The following is a 17,220-nucleotide window of genomic DNA, read 5'->3' as shown; positions in this document are numbered from 1 at the left end:
ACAATGCTGATGTTATTTGATTCGATGTTAAAAAGAAAATTTTTGTAAATTTAAAATAATAGCAATCGGCCAAGGGGCAAAGTCACTGTATTGGCGAAGGTTCATTCCACCAGCGTTTATTCATTATTGCCTCAACTGTGTACACACCACCTATGACACAAAGGAGCGGTAATGAGCTTGTTACAGTTGAGTACATAACTGTAGTCATATGTTTAAATGTTAACCAATACTGTATAAAGCATTGCATCAGGCACACAACTTTGACACATGTTGTCTTCCCGGCATGAACTATTGGTAAGATTAATATTATCGCCATTAGCATTAAATTTCTGATAGAAAACTGGGTTACAATTTCAATATTATAATTAAAAATAGAAAAAAACTTTTCACACTGGTTCTTTTAATAAGAAAGTGTCACCTTTATAATATTTAAGAATTGATTTGAGATATTACAAACAAAATATACATATATATTTCAAACATTTTTTTTTAAATATTGTATTAAGTAGCACCAAATTTAAAGAAGTTAGAAAATGTAAGTTATCTCTAATAAAACAAATATGAAATGTAATTTCATCGAATTAACTACATTTCCAAAGTATACTAGATATTTTTATATATTTCTGTACATCACATACATTTATTTATTTTTAAAATGGCAATCGTATTTCTTTATTACTTCGGTTTAATTAGGGCTAAACATATTTGGCCGCAGGTACTAGATAAGGTTTCTCTATTTCCTTAAGCAAAAATGTACTTCGGATGATCGTGTAATGTTATAAAATTAAAAAAATAATGTTAACCATTATAATTGATTGTATAGATTAATTTATAAACCAAAATATAAGGTGATTATCACTTAACTGCCACGTTTCTGAATTATATTAAAATGCTTTTCTATATTTAGAACGGTTAGTTACAATATTGTAAACTTACTGGCCATAAAGATTCTACGGCAATGGATATGGAATATACTGAGAATATTAAACATATAATATCATCAAACTTAGGAACTTTTTGTCTAAAGTTCTTTATTTGTTAAAAATAATCTCTTATTATTGGTTATTTGAAAGAGCTTCTGTGATAAATAAAATAAAATGGGACATACACCATTACATTTTAGTTTTAATGTATGTGGTAATTAAACTACATTTCATTAATATAATGTCCCGGAAAATGTGATGTAATGACCTTCCATTGTTTGATTACAATGACTATTAAATTATAAAAAAAAAGAAATTATATTATTATGCATGACAACGTGAATTACGTACTCAATACTTGGATTAGTATCTTACAAATCTTCAATGTAAAATTACCAAGTTTAAATACTATAATAAAACAATTTCAGGAGAATATAATAGACATGCCATGTATTTAAACTTAACTATAAAACTTAGTTGCGTCGACCAAACAATGTTTTAATTCTCTACACCATTACATGTTTGTTAGCTTTAATGTACGTGGCAATTATGCTGCATTTCATTAATATATTCATAAAACTTTTATGTAATGATCTTCCATTGTTTGATTTCAGATCATTATGCCTGTCATGCAGATTTTGACTTTGATTATAGCTGGCACTTTAGCTGGTTTAGCTAGTAAGTAATTGCAATAGTGAGTAATATTGAAATTATTTTAAAAATAGATATTTCGGCTACATAGGCTAATACTAATTTACAGTTAAATTTTATTTACAACTGTATGTTGCTAATGGCTTTACGAAATATTACAAATATTAAATAGTAGATAATTTGTTTATAAAATACTAATTTTAAGTTAGCTTTGGTATACAACTGTATGTTACAAATGGTGTTACGAAATATATATATATATATATATATATATATATATATATATATATATATATATATAAAATTGAAAATATAAAAAAATATATGTTTTGGCAACAAAATACTAATTTACAGTTAGCTTTCATTTACAACTATTTATTACTACTGGGCTATACGTCATGGTAGAGGACAGATTTGTTATACTTAGAGTTAAATAGAATATAAATATTTCTTTATTGAGTCACGCGTCCCTCTCTTCCTTCACCCTCGTACCTCACAGCTTCATGGGATAACCTCCCCTAATCTCATATTGTTTTAAAGTCATATTGCTGCAAAAGTTTAGTTTTAGTTATCAGTAATATTGTAATGTCAAATTAACTACTATTCAAATGGCTTCACTTAGTTAAATTGAAATTCCTAAAATTTTGTAGTTCAAATACATGTGAACTTTCAATCCGAAACACTTGTTATTTATCTTATTAAAAAAATGACTATTAATGTTCGAAACATTGAAATAATTGCTACCTATGATGTTTATTTCTGCCAAATAAAAAGACGGTTTTTAACCTACATCGTAAAACCAAAACAATATTCTCTTACGTATTTTTACATTTTGTTAGCAAGCTGTACTACTTTATCAATCTTCTTTGTAAAAGCACAATTGATAGGATATAATTTTACCGTCATAAATTTATCTCTACTAATACGACTCCATAATCCTGGAAAGTTTCCATTCGATTTAGTAAATATGAATAACGGAAAATGTGTGTAATTAAAATAATGGGATTCAAAACAATCTCAACTATATTTGAAAACTTATATTTAATAATACTATGTTATATGTAGTGTTAATTATAGCAATAGGAGGAAGTTTCAACTTCCACCTTATGGTATTAGATCCAATATTCTTGTGAGTCTTATTCATAACATACAAATTTATTAATATATTTTTTTCAGCTGGCGATGAAGTCTTAAAAGAAAAAGACAACTGGTCGACTATAGACTTCGCCTATGCCACGGAAGGAGACCGCCTCCAGGCCTTGGCAGATGGGTCCTATGTTCCTGAAAACGTCATACCCAACGGAATATCTGTCTGGACTAATAAGATGGTATTCATGTCGATGCCACGCAGGAAAAAGAGCGGTTTGTAATAACTTAAATTTACTAATGTTAGTGTACATTAGGCATTTAATCATATTTGCTAGACAAGAAATATAGTTTTATCGTTAGAGTGTTTTATTCATCTAAAGATACATTTCATACCATAAAACCTTTGCCATAATTAAATTAAATATCAATAATTGTATTTTTTTATTGGTTATTACAATTTAATTCATATTTGCAAGACAATCAGACATAGTTTTATTGTTAGAGCGTTTTATTCATCTAAAGATACATTTCATGCCATAAAACCTTTGCCATAATAAATTAAAAATCAATAATTGTATTTTTTTATTGGTTAGTACCGTTTAATTCCAATTCAAGAGATCAAATGTAAGGTTTGTTCTATAACAATTGACTAGTAACGAAATTTTCCAAAATAAAATAGATCCACACAAACACACAAAACCAATGCTATGGGGTTTTATAGACCAGGAACAGTTGGAGATCCAATTTTATCGGTTGGAGAGCAGATTTACAATGAATAAGTATACAACTTGACAAACGCAAATAATGGCAAATGTATTAAACTTTTTAGACTCATACACATTTGTAATGCTATCACTCATTAAGTAATAAGGAGATTGAATTTACTGTTTTATAATTACTAGAATGATAAAAGTGCCTACTTATATTTATACATTATTTCTAATATAATCCATTTGAAATAGTTAAAATCATCACTAAAGCTACAACCCATGATATCACTTTAATAGTGAATAAACAAGCTACAGTACTTGTTTATCCAATAATGTATCGTCAAAATTCACATTTATTTATGTATTGCATAACTGCATAATGAGATAATGTTGAAAAAGAGGGTGGAGCTTATATCCTTATAGGTTTCACTATATAATCCGTTTTATTGTACAAACTCAGAAGAATTTCATTTACAATATTTAAAAAGGTGTTTCACGAAACTAAGACTTTATTATAGAAACCTAAATTGAAATACATTATTTAGGAGGCTTACGGGACTGTAATAATGCTTATTTTCCTTTTATTACTGAGTCATTTGATAATTTCAAATAATTAAAATGGCCTGAGTGCAAAGATGGAAGGGAGAAGGGGTTTATTACACAACACACTTCTTTCTGATGAGAATTTACTGTTCTTGAACACGTATTGAAATTTAAGATTTCTTATGGTCCCAAGGTATCCCAGCGACTCTCGCATACTTTTCCTACGACGACCTAAGCACCTCACCCAAGCTGATACCTTACCCGAGCTTCAAAGACAACAACGTCAGCGATTGTAACAACATCATCTCCGTCAATCGTGGACACAGGATTGACAAGTACGACCGTCTTTGGGTACTCGATTATGGAAAAATTGGAAAAGGTAATTACAAACAATGGCAATAAGCCGCTTTACACAAGGAGTTAAATTATAAACCATTAGATTGTAGAAAGTAGTTATAACAGTTTTTATTTGTATAGAAAAGAGAAAAGTTAGATGCTGAGCCTTTTTTAATTTATATTATCATTCACGACGCAGCTAATAAAATTTTATAATTGCAGTTTCAAGGACATATTATTTAAAATATATATTAATTTTTCATCAATATTTACTTTTATATTACGTTTATGAACATGTTTTGTAAATAGTTATAAGCGTAGAAATATGTATGTAATTAATTTATTACTTTTCGATGTGCTCAATTATAACACCAGCGAAAAATTAAAAACATGTTGCTTAACCCAGACTTTGAGTGCCATGTATGATCTTAAATATTTGGAGATACTACACATAATCGTAAAATTTGGCAAGGTAAAGAAATAACACAAAAATTTGTGATTGCAAGGAATAAATAAATTTAATGTTTGAATTTTTTATGTAATTTTCTTGATTATTTCACTACATTCTTTAGGTGAAACTACCTTGTGAAAAATCATTAGCTATTCCCTAATTGTACTTATACCGTTAAATTTGATTAAAATACATAGACTGTAAATTCTTCTCACACGAAATTACTAAGGTTTTGTGTGATGTAAGAATGAGAGTTATGAAACAGCCTAATATGGCACTGTTCTTAAATGAAAGAATAAACCAAGCGCCAGTATTTTCTGAGACATATAAGAAAACAGAACGAACAGAGAATAAAAAAATCCTCATAGTCCGATATCTTGCGTACATGAATATTTTTAGAGTAGACAATTCAAGAAAATGACAAGCCATTTTTTTCCTTAACGGAATATTGTGACGTACAATTGATAAATTTCTTGTAAACTTAGCTTAGCTTTTAAATTTTAAGTTTATGTAATAACTTAATTATATGCAAAATATTTGTACGTTAAAAATGTTCAACAGTGAAACTTCGTTTTTAGGAAAAGATGCTGAACAGCTGTGTCCTCCAAGGATTCATATATTTGACCTCAATACGAGCAAAAAGATCCTCATGTACACATTGAAACCCACTGACTACTTCCCCTCCTCAATCTTCACCTCTATAGTGGTGGACAGTGGAATCTCTAGCGACGACTGCTGGTTGTACGCCGCTGATCAGATCGGCATCATCGTCTACTCCCTCAAGGACAACGACTCCTGGCGCTTCGACCATCCTTACTGCTGGCCCGACCCGATCTCTGGGGATTTCAACGTTGCGGGTCTCAACTTCCAGTGGTCCAAGGCCGGGGTGTATGGGCTGGCCCTATCCCCCCTCAACAGCGAGGGCTACAAAACCCTATATTTCCACCCTCTAGCCGGATTCAGGGAGTTTTCTGTTTCCACAAAGATCCTTCAAGATAAGAATAAAGTAAATGGTAACTACCATAACTTCAAGAAAGTCGGGTCCAGAGAACAGCCCGGTCACGTTTCTACGCAAGTTATGACTAGAAATACCGGAATTCTGTTTTTCAATCTGATTGACAAAAACGCACTTGGCTGTTGGAACTCAAATATGCTATACAAAAAAGACAACTTGGCCATTGTTGCAAAGGATGATGAGAAAATGGTATTTTTGAGTGACACTATTATTGACGGGAACGATAATCTTTGGACTCTCTCGAACCGACTTCCTGAGTACCTTAATGACAAGATGGACTTTACAAAAACCAATTTTCGAATCTTTTCTGCTCCTGTTAATGATCTTGTTTTCAATACAGCGTGTGAGCCTTTCCTCACCTCCAGTCCAAAAATGACATCTGCCATCGAAAATTAACGGTAAAATAATAAAAAGGTATTTGGTGATGTACAACATAACTAGTTAGTGAATTACATTTGAAATATAGTAAGTTATCGGTAAAGCCTGAAATGCACATTTATAACAGACAGCCTATAGAAAAATGCTTTTACGTTTAATAGGGGAATCGAACGTATCCCACAGAATGGAGATTATGTTTTTAGTGGCTAATGGCATGGCTTAAAAGCGTACAAATTTTACAGACGTATCCATCCATGCATGAAAATATTAATTAGTTATGAGGAATTACCTCAATTGAAAATAGATTTATTTACCTGTAACACAGCCATTTTTAATTCATTTCTGATCTAAAATGAACTTTTATGAATTTTAATATGCTTATAGGGTGTACACAAAACTTTTTATATCATTCCATGGACTAAAATAAGCTAAAAACTAAATGCATAAAATTTTATATCTCTTTTTGTTTTTAATTATGTTTTTCAGGAACCAGTAAAATATAAACTTAAATTTGGTACAAATATTTTCTGGTTGTCTCAAATCATGATAACATTAATTTTTAATTATCTTATAACGTTTAAATTTGGCAAGCCGTAAAGGTTTTAAAGTTTAATACAGCAAAAAAGAATAAAATTATGAAAATTAAAAAAAGTTGCTACGTTTAAGTACAATCATTTAGACATCCTTACCATACATATAAGTAAGTAAATAATGTAGATATAAGCTATTCACCGTTAACCATTTAATTGTTTATATCTTTACGGCATAATGATGCCGTATATACACTATACTATGTACATAGTATAATATTATGTATATGGTATAACAAAACTTACACATTATCAATTGTAACAATTGGGTACAACAATTATACAAATTATATAATAAACCATGTGTTCTATTGTACAAATTACATTTAATTTATTCAATTACATGAGAATTTCTAGTCAGTCAGGTTATTTTACAAACAATACTAATAAAATGAGACCATTCTTAAAATTTTACCGTTGTTTATTTACAATATATAATATATATTTTCACAACCCTGTTACTTATTTTTGTTAATGGTATTTTTACGATGTTCCTGGAACTAAATTCTTGGCGAAATAATAACTTAATTGGCACTCGTAGTAATTTTTATATATCTTGAATTTTTTAGCAGTTCGACAGCTCACCGTTTACCACATCGCGCATTTTTCCCGCAAGTAAATGTAAATTTTCGTATTAAAAATTAGCCCATTCACGTGAGCCATCTATTTGGAATAATAATAAGGTAAATTTGTAAATATTAAGGTAACTTACCTATGGTGATGTTTTATTTTATGCAACTTTGAGTCCAAATTTTAGTCCATTATCAAGATCTTAAGTACTAGAATTATTCTTTTCGGACTACTTTGATTCAAACATCTTTTTTGTGACTACAGCTGCAATATTGAGCCAAGATGTTGACCCCACGGTGTGTGAGTCGACATTAACGTTGAAGGGAAGTCATTTTAAAGCTTTATTGAATGATTTAGTCGGAAGGCAAATTTCCAAAGAACACTGGAACCACTAGGGCCACTCCCCCCAGAACTCATTTTAAATTAATTATTATTCCTTTATTTTGGCAGCAACATGGCAAGTCATATTTTAATTTTAAAACTTATAAGTGGTGCTTGTAGGTTTTTGGCCATATTTAAACTTATAAGTAAACTTTGCCGTCTTAAGTATTTATAACTATGATCTTGGAGATTTCCAACCCCACATGTTTTGTCTACTCGGAACAAATTAAAAACATTTTAAATAAAACAAACAAGTTCTACTTAACGTTTTTACAGGCACAATTTGGTTGCAATTCAAATTTAATTAGGCTAGTGTGCAAAAGTGTTATTGGTTATATAAGAAATATGACACGGGTAGGTAAGTTTTAAATTATTAACGACGCTAACGTTGTGATAAATGAGAAGAAGTAACGATTCAGTAACAGTAACAGCTGGTCCCACGCATGGTTACCTACCCTGAGCACAGCGGGGCAACGGTGCGAGAAAGAGAAGGGAGAGCTGATGAAAGGTCAACGATGATTAATATTTGGAGCTGGTAAGAAAAATTACCTTACAGTCCTGCTTCGTTATTTATTCCGACAGTACTATTTTCATTAAAGAATATTAATCTTCCAGCTGGTGCTATTATTCTTAGACATGGCAGTTTTTAATAGAAAAGGAAAGGTGTGTTTGATATAATATGTAAATAATCATTTATTTCCAAAATTTACATACATAATTAACAATCATACGTAAGGTACTAAAACAAAACACACACTCTAGCAGAACGATGTTGTATGACAAGGTAATGTACATAGTGGATATCCACATATTTAATATATTACTGTGTAGAGGTGGTAACAAGTTGTTATGGTGTGCAATGTGCCAGCAACTCCCAACAAAACCCCCAAAAAATACAACAATAGATATGAACCAAGTTTACTAAATATAAATTAATATTTGTCAAACATTTGATCAGACTTAAGAAATAACTCGACACAGTATAAAACTTGTAAAAGAAATTAAGATAAAAACACCAATATATAAATCCAAATAACTAATGCAAGGATACATATATACATACACACGTACATACATACTGCATTGCTGCACGTACATTGCTGCACGTACATTGCTGCATACATACGTACACACATACACAAACATAAATATATACGCATACACACACATAAACAAAAAAAACTTAAAAATTAGCAATGAAATAAACATATTTTTACTTCATAAAAATATACATGATTTAACAAATTTAAAAATACTAATTAGCATCAGGAGGAGTATTAATAATGAAAACGAAGCTATAATATAGTAATACAAAAAAGACATAAAAACTTAAATAGAACATATCAATCTAAATAATTTCCACGTTATCACATGTGAAGCCAAGCCGTCATGTTTTTTAAGAAAGAACTATCAGTTGAGGGACAAGATACTGATATAGGCAAATAGTTAAATAATTTGCAGCATAAAATGTATGGAATAGTTTATAACCTTCTATTCTTGCAAATGGAATGAACACGAGGTTTAAATTTTGTAATCTTTCCGAAAATACATTAAAGTTACCCCCTAAATGCCCTCCTCTTAAGAAAACTAATTCTAAGAACTAGATATATTAAATATTTCGAAGCGGTAACAACAATAACGAAGTCAAAATAACTGAGTTACAAGTTTGGGTATATTTTAAATAGTTTTAGTGATTAAGATTGAGAAGTAGTCTTTTTTATAATACTAACGCACATCAGCACAGTGAGTAATTTTTATGAATGAAAACAAACTTACTGACAAGCTGTATCTAAGAACGCATTTCTTGATATTTAAAACGGTGTTTTCCAAGTATTTCAAAAACCCTACTTCAGATTATGCCATATAATTGTGCAATACCTTTGGTACATTACAATTCTTCTAATTTCTTAGTTTAATCCTATCTACATAATAGAAACACACAGAGCATAGTTCATGTCAGTAAAATAAAAGTATTATCAGCTCTCCTTCTCTATTTCTCTCCTTCAAACCATTCTGCATGGGAAGAATGATTGGTTTAACAACCCTTTTGTACAGGATTGTTCTGAAATGGTGGGAAACAACTGGATAAGGTAAATATGTACCTATCTGTTCACAATCCACGCACTCTTGAACCAGTGTGTGAATAATTTTTTGAGGCTTGCTTATTACCGTTCTTACCTTTAAGATGAGTTTTTGATCCTTTAGAAAACTAAGAAATCATCTTTTCTCCATTGTCTGTTTCTCTCTAAAGCTCGCAGATCTGTGAGAATTTAAATATAAATAACAACGGCAGCTGATTAGGATATTTTAATATTCAATAGCTATTGCGAGAGAACTATCAGCATATTGATTAGGTAGTGACCTTTATGCATTGCATTATCATATACTATAAGTAGCTACCTTTGTGCAATTCCATACGGAAGGCGCAGGTGAAACAATTTCAGGTTCCAGAACTGATTGCTGAGCCGTCAGAACATAAACTCACTCCGAGTCACAGGTTTTATTATTTAAACAGATTTTATTTATTAGTTTTATTATTTAAACATACATAATGTAATCAGTCAAATACAAAATAACTTAATCACTAAAATTTAGATATCTGTGCTTGTGAGACTACAGAAATATTTATGATCAATATTGTTCAGTTCAACGAGAAATTTTATCACGGTGTGTTGGTATTGGCAAATGTTACCTGAGGCTCTTTGAAGCCTCCATAAATAACATGGATTTTTATAAAAACTTTTTGGGAAGTGCAACAATCGTTCTTATGTTACCAAAGAAACTGAGTGAAGGTCTTTTCTTACTGTATTGAAGGTAAAAATAAAAATAAGTTTTAATTTTCTTACGATTCTATTATAGATTTTCAAAATATTGATTTAGTTATGTTTTGTCTTATCTTGAGAAAATTTTTGTGTTCTAAGCGAAGACCACAGTTTACAATACTGTAATACTGCTATCTTTAGGCCCATCTAGAACGCCTTTTAAATAGATATCACATAATTTTATATCTAATTCCTTACTCTATCCACCTGAAGATTCCTGAAAATGAAGCATTTGTTTTCTTTTGTCTTCCATCATCTGTATTAATCCTTTATTTAACCCATCCAATTCGGTTTTGTAACATTTTAGCTGCAAGGTATCCAAAGTTGCAAACCCTCTTTTAATCTTATGTTTTACCTCAAGGGTTTTAAGCCCTCCTCACCAGCACCTTCACTTACTCAGCAGTGAATAGATCGTTGCGGTCACAACCTCCATTGGCACATTTACTATAAGCTCAACAACATATTGGTCTTGATAGCCTACTTTACTGCAGCATTTACTAGATCTCGGATTAAGCTGCAAAACATACCATCTTTTCCAGAATATCTTTAATCAGTACGGACCATCTTACAAGACCTACTTGGAAAGATATATTTCATAGCTCAGAGTAAGACAGTGAGGCTTCCATTGGTAAATTGTGGCATTTGGCAAGTCTCGTCGTCTATCAGTTTCCGGCCCCTTGCCATTTCCTACTCTATGATACTCCCCGGCATCTGACATCTCCCGGCCACTGTCAGCTACTGATATCTGGGAGTTATCAGGTCCTGGAGCTTTTGGCCTCTAATGCTCTTGGCCTTTGGAAACATAAGAACGATTGTTGCACTTTCTATAAACGTTTTTATAAAAAGCCATGTTATTTATGGAGGCTTCAAAGAGCTGCAGGTAACATTTGTCAAAACCAACACCGTGATTAAATTTCTCGCTGAACTGAACATTTCAGCATCAATATATTTGGATCATTCCATCCTTTGAAGGTTTCTGGCCTAATTAAACCATATGCTATTGGAAGCTCCCGGCCTTTGAAAAATTGAGTCTCGTAGAATTCCCAGGGTCTGGAAAATTTCAGATTTTGGCATTTTGTCCCTAGAGCTCAAAATGAGAAAAACGCATCTTGAACTGATATATATTCCAAAGAATATTCATATCTAGTGTGATTCAAATCTATCTAAAAATAAAGCTTATTCAGAAATATAGTTTATAAGACCACCCTGATCCTAGAATTCCCATTTATCACATGATACTGAACAATTACCTGAATTATATATATATATATATATATATATATATATATATATATATATATATATATATAATATAAATAGTAATAATAATATAATATAAAAATAAAATAATAATTATAAATATATATTATATAATATGTATAACATTTTTATTCCAAATTCATCGAACTATAAGGTATATATAACAGTTGCATAAAAGTGGTTTTGGCAATCAAAAATAATACAAGCGTTAAATGAATAAGATTTGTGTCTTAAATTTTGTGATTGAGAAAACATTGCCGGTTTTATTCCGAAAGGTGATATAAATGACAATTATATATCTCAAAATACTTATAGTGCGCCTCGAAATACAATACACATATTGAGTTTAACAGATATGCTATAATGTAGGTCACGTGGGAAATGCAAATGACAACATCGTCTCAAGATGTTCCCTTCCATCGCCCGACCACCAATATACCATACAACATTTCATTTACCACAACAAGTTTCTTGTTACTGTACCAATTACTTACCCTGATGTAACTTTGGTCTTAAGTAGTCTCAAGTCATTACAGGGAAATAGTTTGCTTTGTAAAATTAAAAAAAAGAACGGTTTTCTACAGGGTCAGGTAAAATATTAACAGTGAAGGAGAATTTAATTATTTTGAATTTACACAACTTCAACGTAAGATATATTTATTAGGTTAGGCTTATTAGGTTAGTTATTATTTACGTATTTACTACCAATTCTTGTTCTAATTTTTCGAATTGAAGTGAAAAATGAATACCTCAATCAAAATATTTACAATCAGCTGTTATGTAGAATATTTGTATGTTTAGCAAAGAAAAAAATTTAAAAAAGGAATAATAAAGAATTATACTGTATCATTTGTAAGAATAGACTTGTATATAGATCATTTGGTTACCTACATTTCAAAATTAAGTTGTATGGGATTTCAATGTGACATAAAATTACTAGATTTAAATTAGATTCTGGATTTTGTTCTAAATGATAGTGTGGTGAGGCTGAAATTATATATGTGGTGTTGAATCACCAAATAAAACCACTGATTAGTGATTCCTATCTTTAAAGTGTAATTTCCTCCTATAAATATTACTCGGGATAAATATTTGCAGGTATATAAATACGTAGTACGATGGAAAAAGTAGTGTACTGCAAACAAAAGCATCTATTTCTGAAGCTTGGATTTAATTTCGGTTATAAGGGCACAGTGAAAAATCTTAACCTTCTGCTGGCTTACTCTTTAATAAATTTACATTGGCGCGAACCTCTACACTTTGCTTCAAAAGATTTCCGAGATAATTTATAGACAGACGAATTCAGACATACGTGGAGAATGACATGATATGTTAAATATTTCCTGATTTACTAATAATATTTATGATTAGTTTAGTTAACAAAAAGAAAACACATGTCTACTTATAGGCCACACGGCTTGCTACTATTATCTTTACTGTCGGTAATCGTCTCGTATGAATGAATATATCTGTAAAACTGATAAAGTACAGTATATGCTACCAATCCCAGCTTACTATATCATCCTACTTTCTGTTTCATTCTATGAATTAATTCAATATATACTTAATCACTATTGTATCCTTTATCAGAGAAAAACGCGATGTCTCCATGATCATAAAATGTCCATTTAGAATCTGCTGTATTACTTTGTGATTCCATTTGCTATGATCACGACCTTATTCATCCTACACAGTCATGGAATGTATTTATACGAGTCAGTCATGGAGCGAATGGTTTGATGGATTTTGTTAGTACCCGGTCACCCCAATTTTTTTCCTTCGGCTACTATAAATATGTTTTCCTAGAATTTTATAGAAACAAAGTTTCATCTGCACTACATACGAAAATTAACAATCTTTTTTCAATAAGTTAACGTCCAAAATTATTATTCTGAATATGTGGTTTTTATGATCCATAAACAAAATTTAATAATACTACTTGTCATTATTATTTAATATGATATTGCGACAGCTGATACTTATTGATGGAAGTACGCAATACAGTGATACTGAGTGGCAAGATGCGTTCTGTGACTTATATGATATCATATGTATAATAATATTCCCTGCCTTCATAGAAAATAAAATATTTTAAAATCATTAAGGAGCATTACTCAGTAAAAATATACAAATATTTTATTATTACATTTAAATAATACAAGTATTATGTAAAATTCTGCTCACTAGGCTTTGTATAGTTAAGTATCAAACATTTAAATATATTTACAAATGTTCTTGATAGTAATATTATTAGGATTATATTATGATATATGATCATATTATTATGATTTTTCTTACTCGTAAGAGGTTGATTCTATACTTTTTCTCGAAGGATAATTACTTGAATACCGATCATACTCGTACTGACTTTTAACTAAGTTTATTACCTCATCTATTTAAACCGTTATAATAATAATGCTTCAAATATTACGCTACAAGATTTATTTTGAGATATTTAATTTACATATAAATAATTTCTCTGTACCCAAAATTTGTAGTAATCGACTTTTAAGTAACAAACGATTTCTCTTTCTTGCAATACGCATTGAATTTATTCATTTGTAATTAAGTTATAGTAAATTCAAAATCTATCATTCTAGAAATTTACTTGTATGTAACAAAGTTGAGCGTCAATTATAAATAATCGGATTTATTGTTTATCCGATTATTCACATCCATGTTTTATGCAGAATTATACGAATTTTATACTTTTCAACTAAAAATACAATAAGCAAAACAATGGGATAAATATACTATAGCTGATGGGAAATTACGAATAGTCAAACTAATTGAAATTAATATTTGTTTACATTAACTGCAATGAAACATTTCTATCTAAGCATAATAACACAGCAACTCTTGGATACTTTCCGATCGATTATATAAAGTTTTCAACTTAACAGCCTAGTGAGTTAGTTAGTCGTATGCATAAAACTGAAGGAAAACCTTGCAAGTATAGGGTAGAAGTAAAAGGTAATATTACCCTTTGAAGGAAAAGGTAGAAGTAAAAGGTTTTGCTTTTTTCCATATTTATAATACTTATACCTTATACTTGCAAGGATATCCTTCAGGAAAAAGTAAATGGATTATCCGTAAACATTCAGATCTAGACATGAAAATCAGCTGATAGCCCCTTCCTTTCCTTTGTCATTCAGTCATTGTGGTGTTACAGATGTGTTTGTCCGCCTGTGCAAGTAACTGGAATAACTGTGTAAGAATGGTAATAAATCCTTTTTTGATTTGTAACAAAATACACTTAATTACGTTTAGTTAAAAATACACTTATTAGTTAATGTTTTAACTAAGGACAGTTAAATAAAACAGTTTGATAAGACATGTAACAGTTCTCATTTTCTTTAGTTAGTCATTAAAATAGTTTATTAATAAATTCAAGTTTCTTCTTATTTCTTGTCCTTGTTGGCGAAGTGGTCGAATATCTTCATCATCGGTCTGATCGTCATTTTCATCATCATCCACTTCTTGCGGTTCCCAGTCAGGATCACCTAAGGTTTTTTGCAACATTATGGAGTACAATACAGGTAACTAATACTTTTGGCACTTTTTATAGTTTTACACGGCAAACATACTGTAAAATAGGAAAACGACGTTTCAGTTGTCCGAAACATCGTTCGATTGTTACTCTCTCAGTCTTTAAAAGTTTGGTAAATTTCAATTCAACACCAGGAGTAGGATTTGCAAAAGAAGTCATGAGACAAGATCATATTCCATACCCACTATCTACAACTAATACAGCATTTGCTTTGTTTGCCAGTACTCCTCTTGCATGAGAGGTTTTCCAAATCCTTGAATCGTGTACTGATCCAGGCCAACTCAAATCAACACTAGTGAACTTTTCACTAGCGTCACAGGTAGCTTGTTCATTCAGAGTAGGTTTTCCCTTATGGTTAATGTACTCGTCTCCGTAGAAATGCAGTACATTAAAACGATATAGTTCTTTAAAATCACAGGGAAGTGTAGGTAACCGTGGCTTGTACTGTTTCAAATCCCTCACATCCACAAAATCTGCCATCACTTTCAATGAAATAAAAGAACTAATTAAGACACTTACATTGAATTAACTAAGGTTATAGTACCTTTCACTACAATGATGAGTGTGCTACTGACCACACTCAGAATTTTCGAAGGATATGCTTTTCATTTCAAGTAAAAGTTAGCTGTTATGCATTTCCATTTACTTCAATTTGAAGTAAAGGGATCAACCTTAAAGGATAACCTTTTACTCGAAAAGATCAGGTTTTACTTCAACTTATTATGCATACAGGTGTAAGGATATCCTTCTATTTCGGTAAGTATAAGGTTATGCTGTTTTTTATGAATACGACTGACTGAGTTGCATCTTTAAAACCATAGTTGTTATCTATGTTCATAGTTGACTCTAAGTAACCCCTATAGTATTATAAAAGCAAAGAGCCACTTTGTATTGTAAAAGTACCAACCTAATATTTCAATGTTCCTTAAAGAAATACCTTCTATGAAATATTTGCCATTATAATTTCAAACTTTTGTCAATCTAGAATGGGATGTTTAATAAGTAAAAAAAAAAAAAAAACACACACACAAATAGTTAGTTATCGTGCACGACCTGAATCGCAAATAACATGATAGATCAGTGTTTTAGGTGCACTACGAAAGCACTACCTTAAAAATATTATAATCCACAATTAAGTAGCCTATTCTTCTAACGATTGGTTATGTAACTAATGTTATTACAGTGCCATTAAAATTTATCTAACATAACTCCTCTTACATTTCTAGCGGTTCATAAGATGCAACGTTATGTGGAAGTAAACTGTTATGTTACACATTTTCGTAATTCTACCCATGTTAATAGTGATCATTAGAGAAGCAATCGTTAGAAACATGTAAAACGGTGGGTCATAATATTTCACAATACAGGTGATTACCAAGCGTATAGCAATTATATACAATGCTTCATTATATACTGCTGAAGGCCATGCATTATGTTGCCTAAAACTACATAAGCTGTAATATTAACGTGTCTAAAAATGAACCAGCTGTTAAATCACACTGTGTTCCTATGTATTACAAAGAGCCTCTAGGCTCCCAATTTATAACGTAACATGACTTATTGTAATAAAATCAATATAACAATTTCTAATAATTTACAGTCTATTTTATGCTGATAATATTAGTAATGTGAAACAGTACATTTACAGTAACATAACTGCTATAAAACAGTTATGATTTTCATTAATTCTAGGAACAGTAACTGTCCTGTTTTTGGTAGTTTTAATACTATTCAAACACTTTAATTTTTTTTCAATCACGCCAAGAATCTCATAATTATAATTTATTTATACTACCATGTTTTAAAAACAAATTTAGTAAAGCCAAAAGATTTACCGTTGAATGAACGTACAAAAGGCCTAAGTGGTATTTAAGCTTTTGAAATAGGTAATTATGCAAATCGTAATTAATGCAATTCTTTTAGTATCTGGTAATTGTTATTTGAGAATACA

General features: G+C 30.6%; 2 protein-coding genes across 2 annotated transcripts in view; both read left to right on the top strand.

Annotated features, from left to right (window-relative positions):
• Window positions 1–224: 224 nt before the first annotated feature.
• On the top strand, window positions 225–7,098 carry LOC124356693 (protein yellow-like). The gene is made up of 5 exons (XM_046807845.1): window positions 225–294; window positions 1,538–1,601; window positions 2,751–2,936; window positions 4,110–4,295; window positions 5,282–7,098. The coding sequence occupies exons 1-5, from the start codon at window positions 268–270 to the stop codon at window positions 6,112–6,114; spliced, it is 1,296 nt and encodes a 431-aa protein (XP_046663801.1). The 5' UTR covers window positions 225–267; the 3' UTR covers window positions 6,115–7,098.
• A 2,977-nt stretch (window positions 7,099–10,075) lies between these two features.
• The window catches only part of LOC124358117 (elongation of very long chain fatty acids protein AAEL008004-like), a 33,325-nt gene continuing 26,180 nt past the window's right edge, over window positions 10,076–17,220 (top strand). The window contains exon 1 of the mRNA XM_046810412.1: window positions 10,076–10,134. The gene's annotated coding sequence lies outside the window, so the exon portion shown is untranslated. The remainder of the gene's footprint in view (window positions 10,135–17,220) is intronic.

This window comes from Homalodisca vitripennis, chromosome 3, assembly GCF_021130785.1.
Source record: "Homalodisca vitripennis isolate AUS2020 chromosome 3, UT_GWSS_2.1, whole genome shotgun sequence".
Lineage (NCBI taxonomy): Eukaryota > Metazoa > Arthropoda > Insecta > Hemiptera > Cicadellidae > Homalodisca > Homalodisca vitripennis.
The sequence above is the reverse complement of the archived record's forward strand: the minus strand, read 5'-3'. Positions and strand labels throughout refer to the sequence as shown.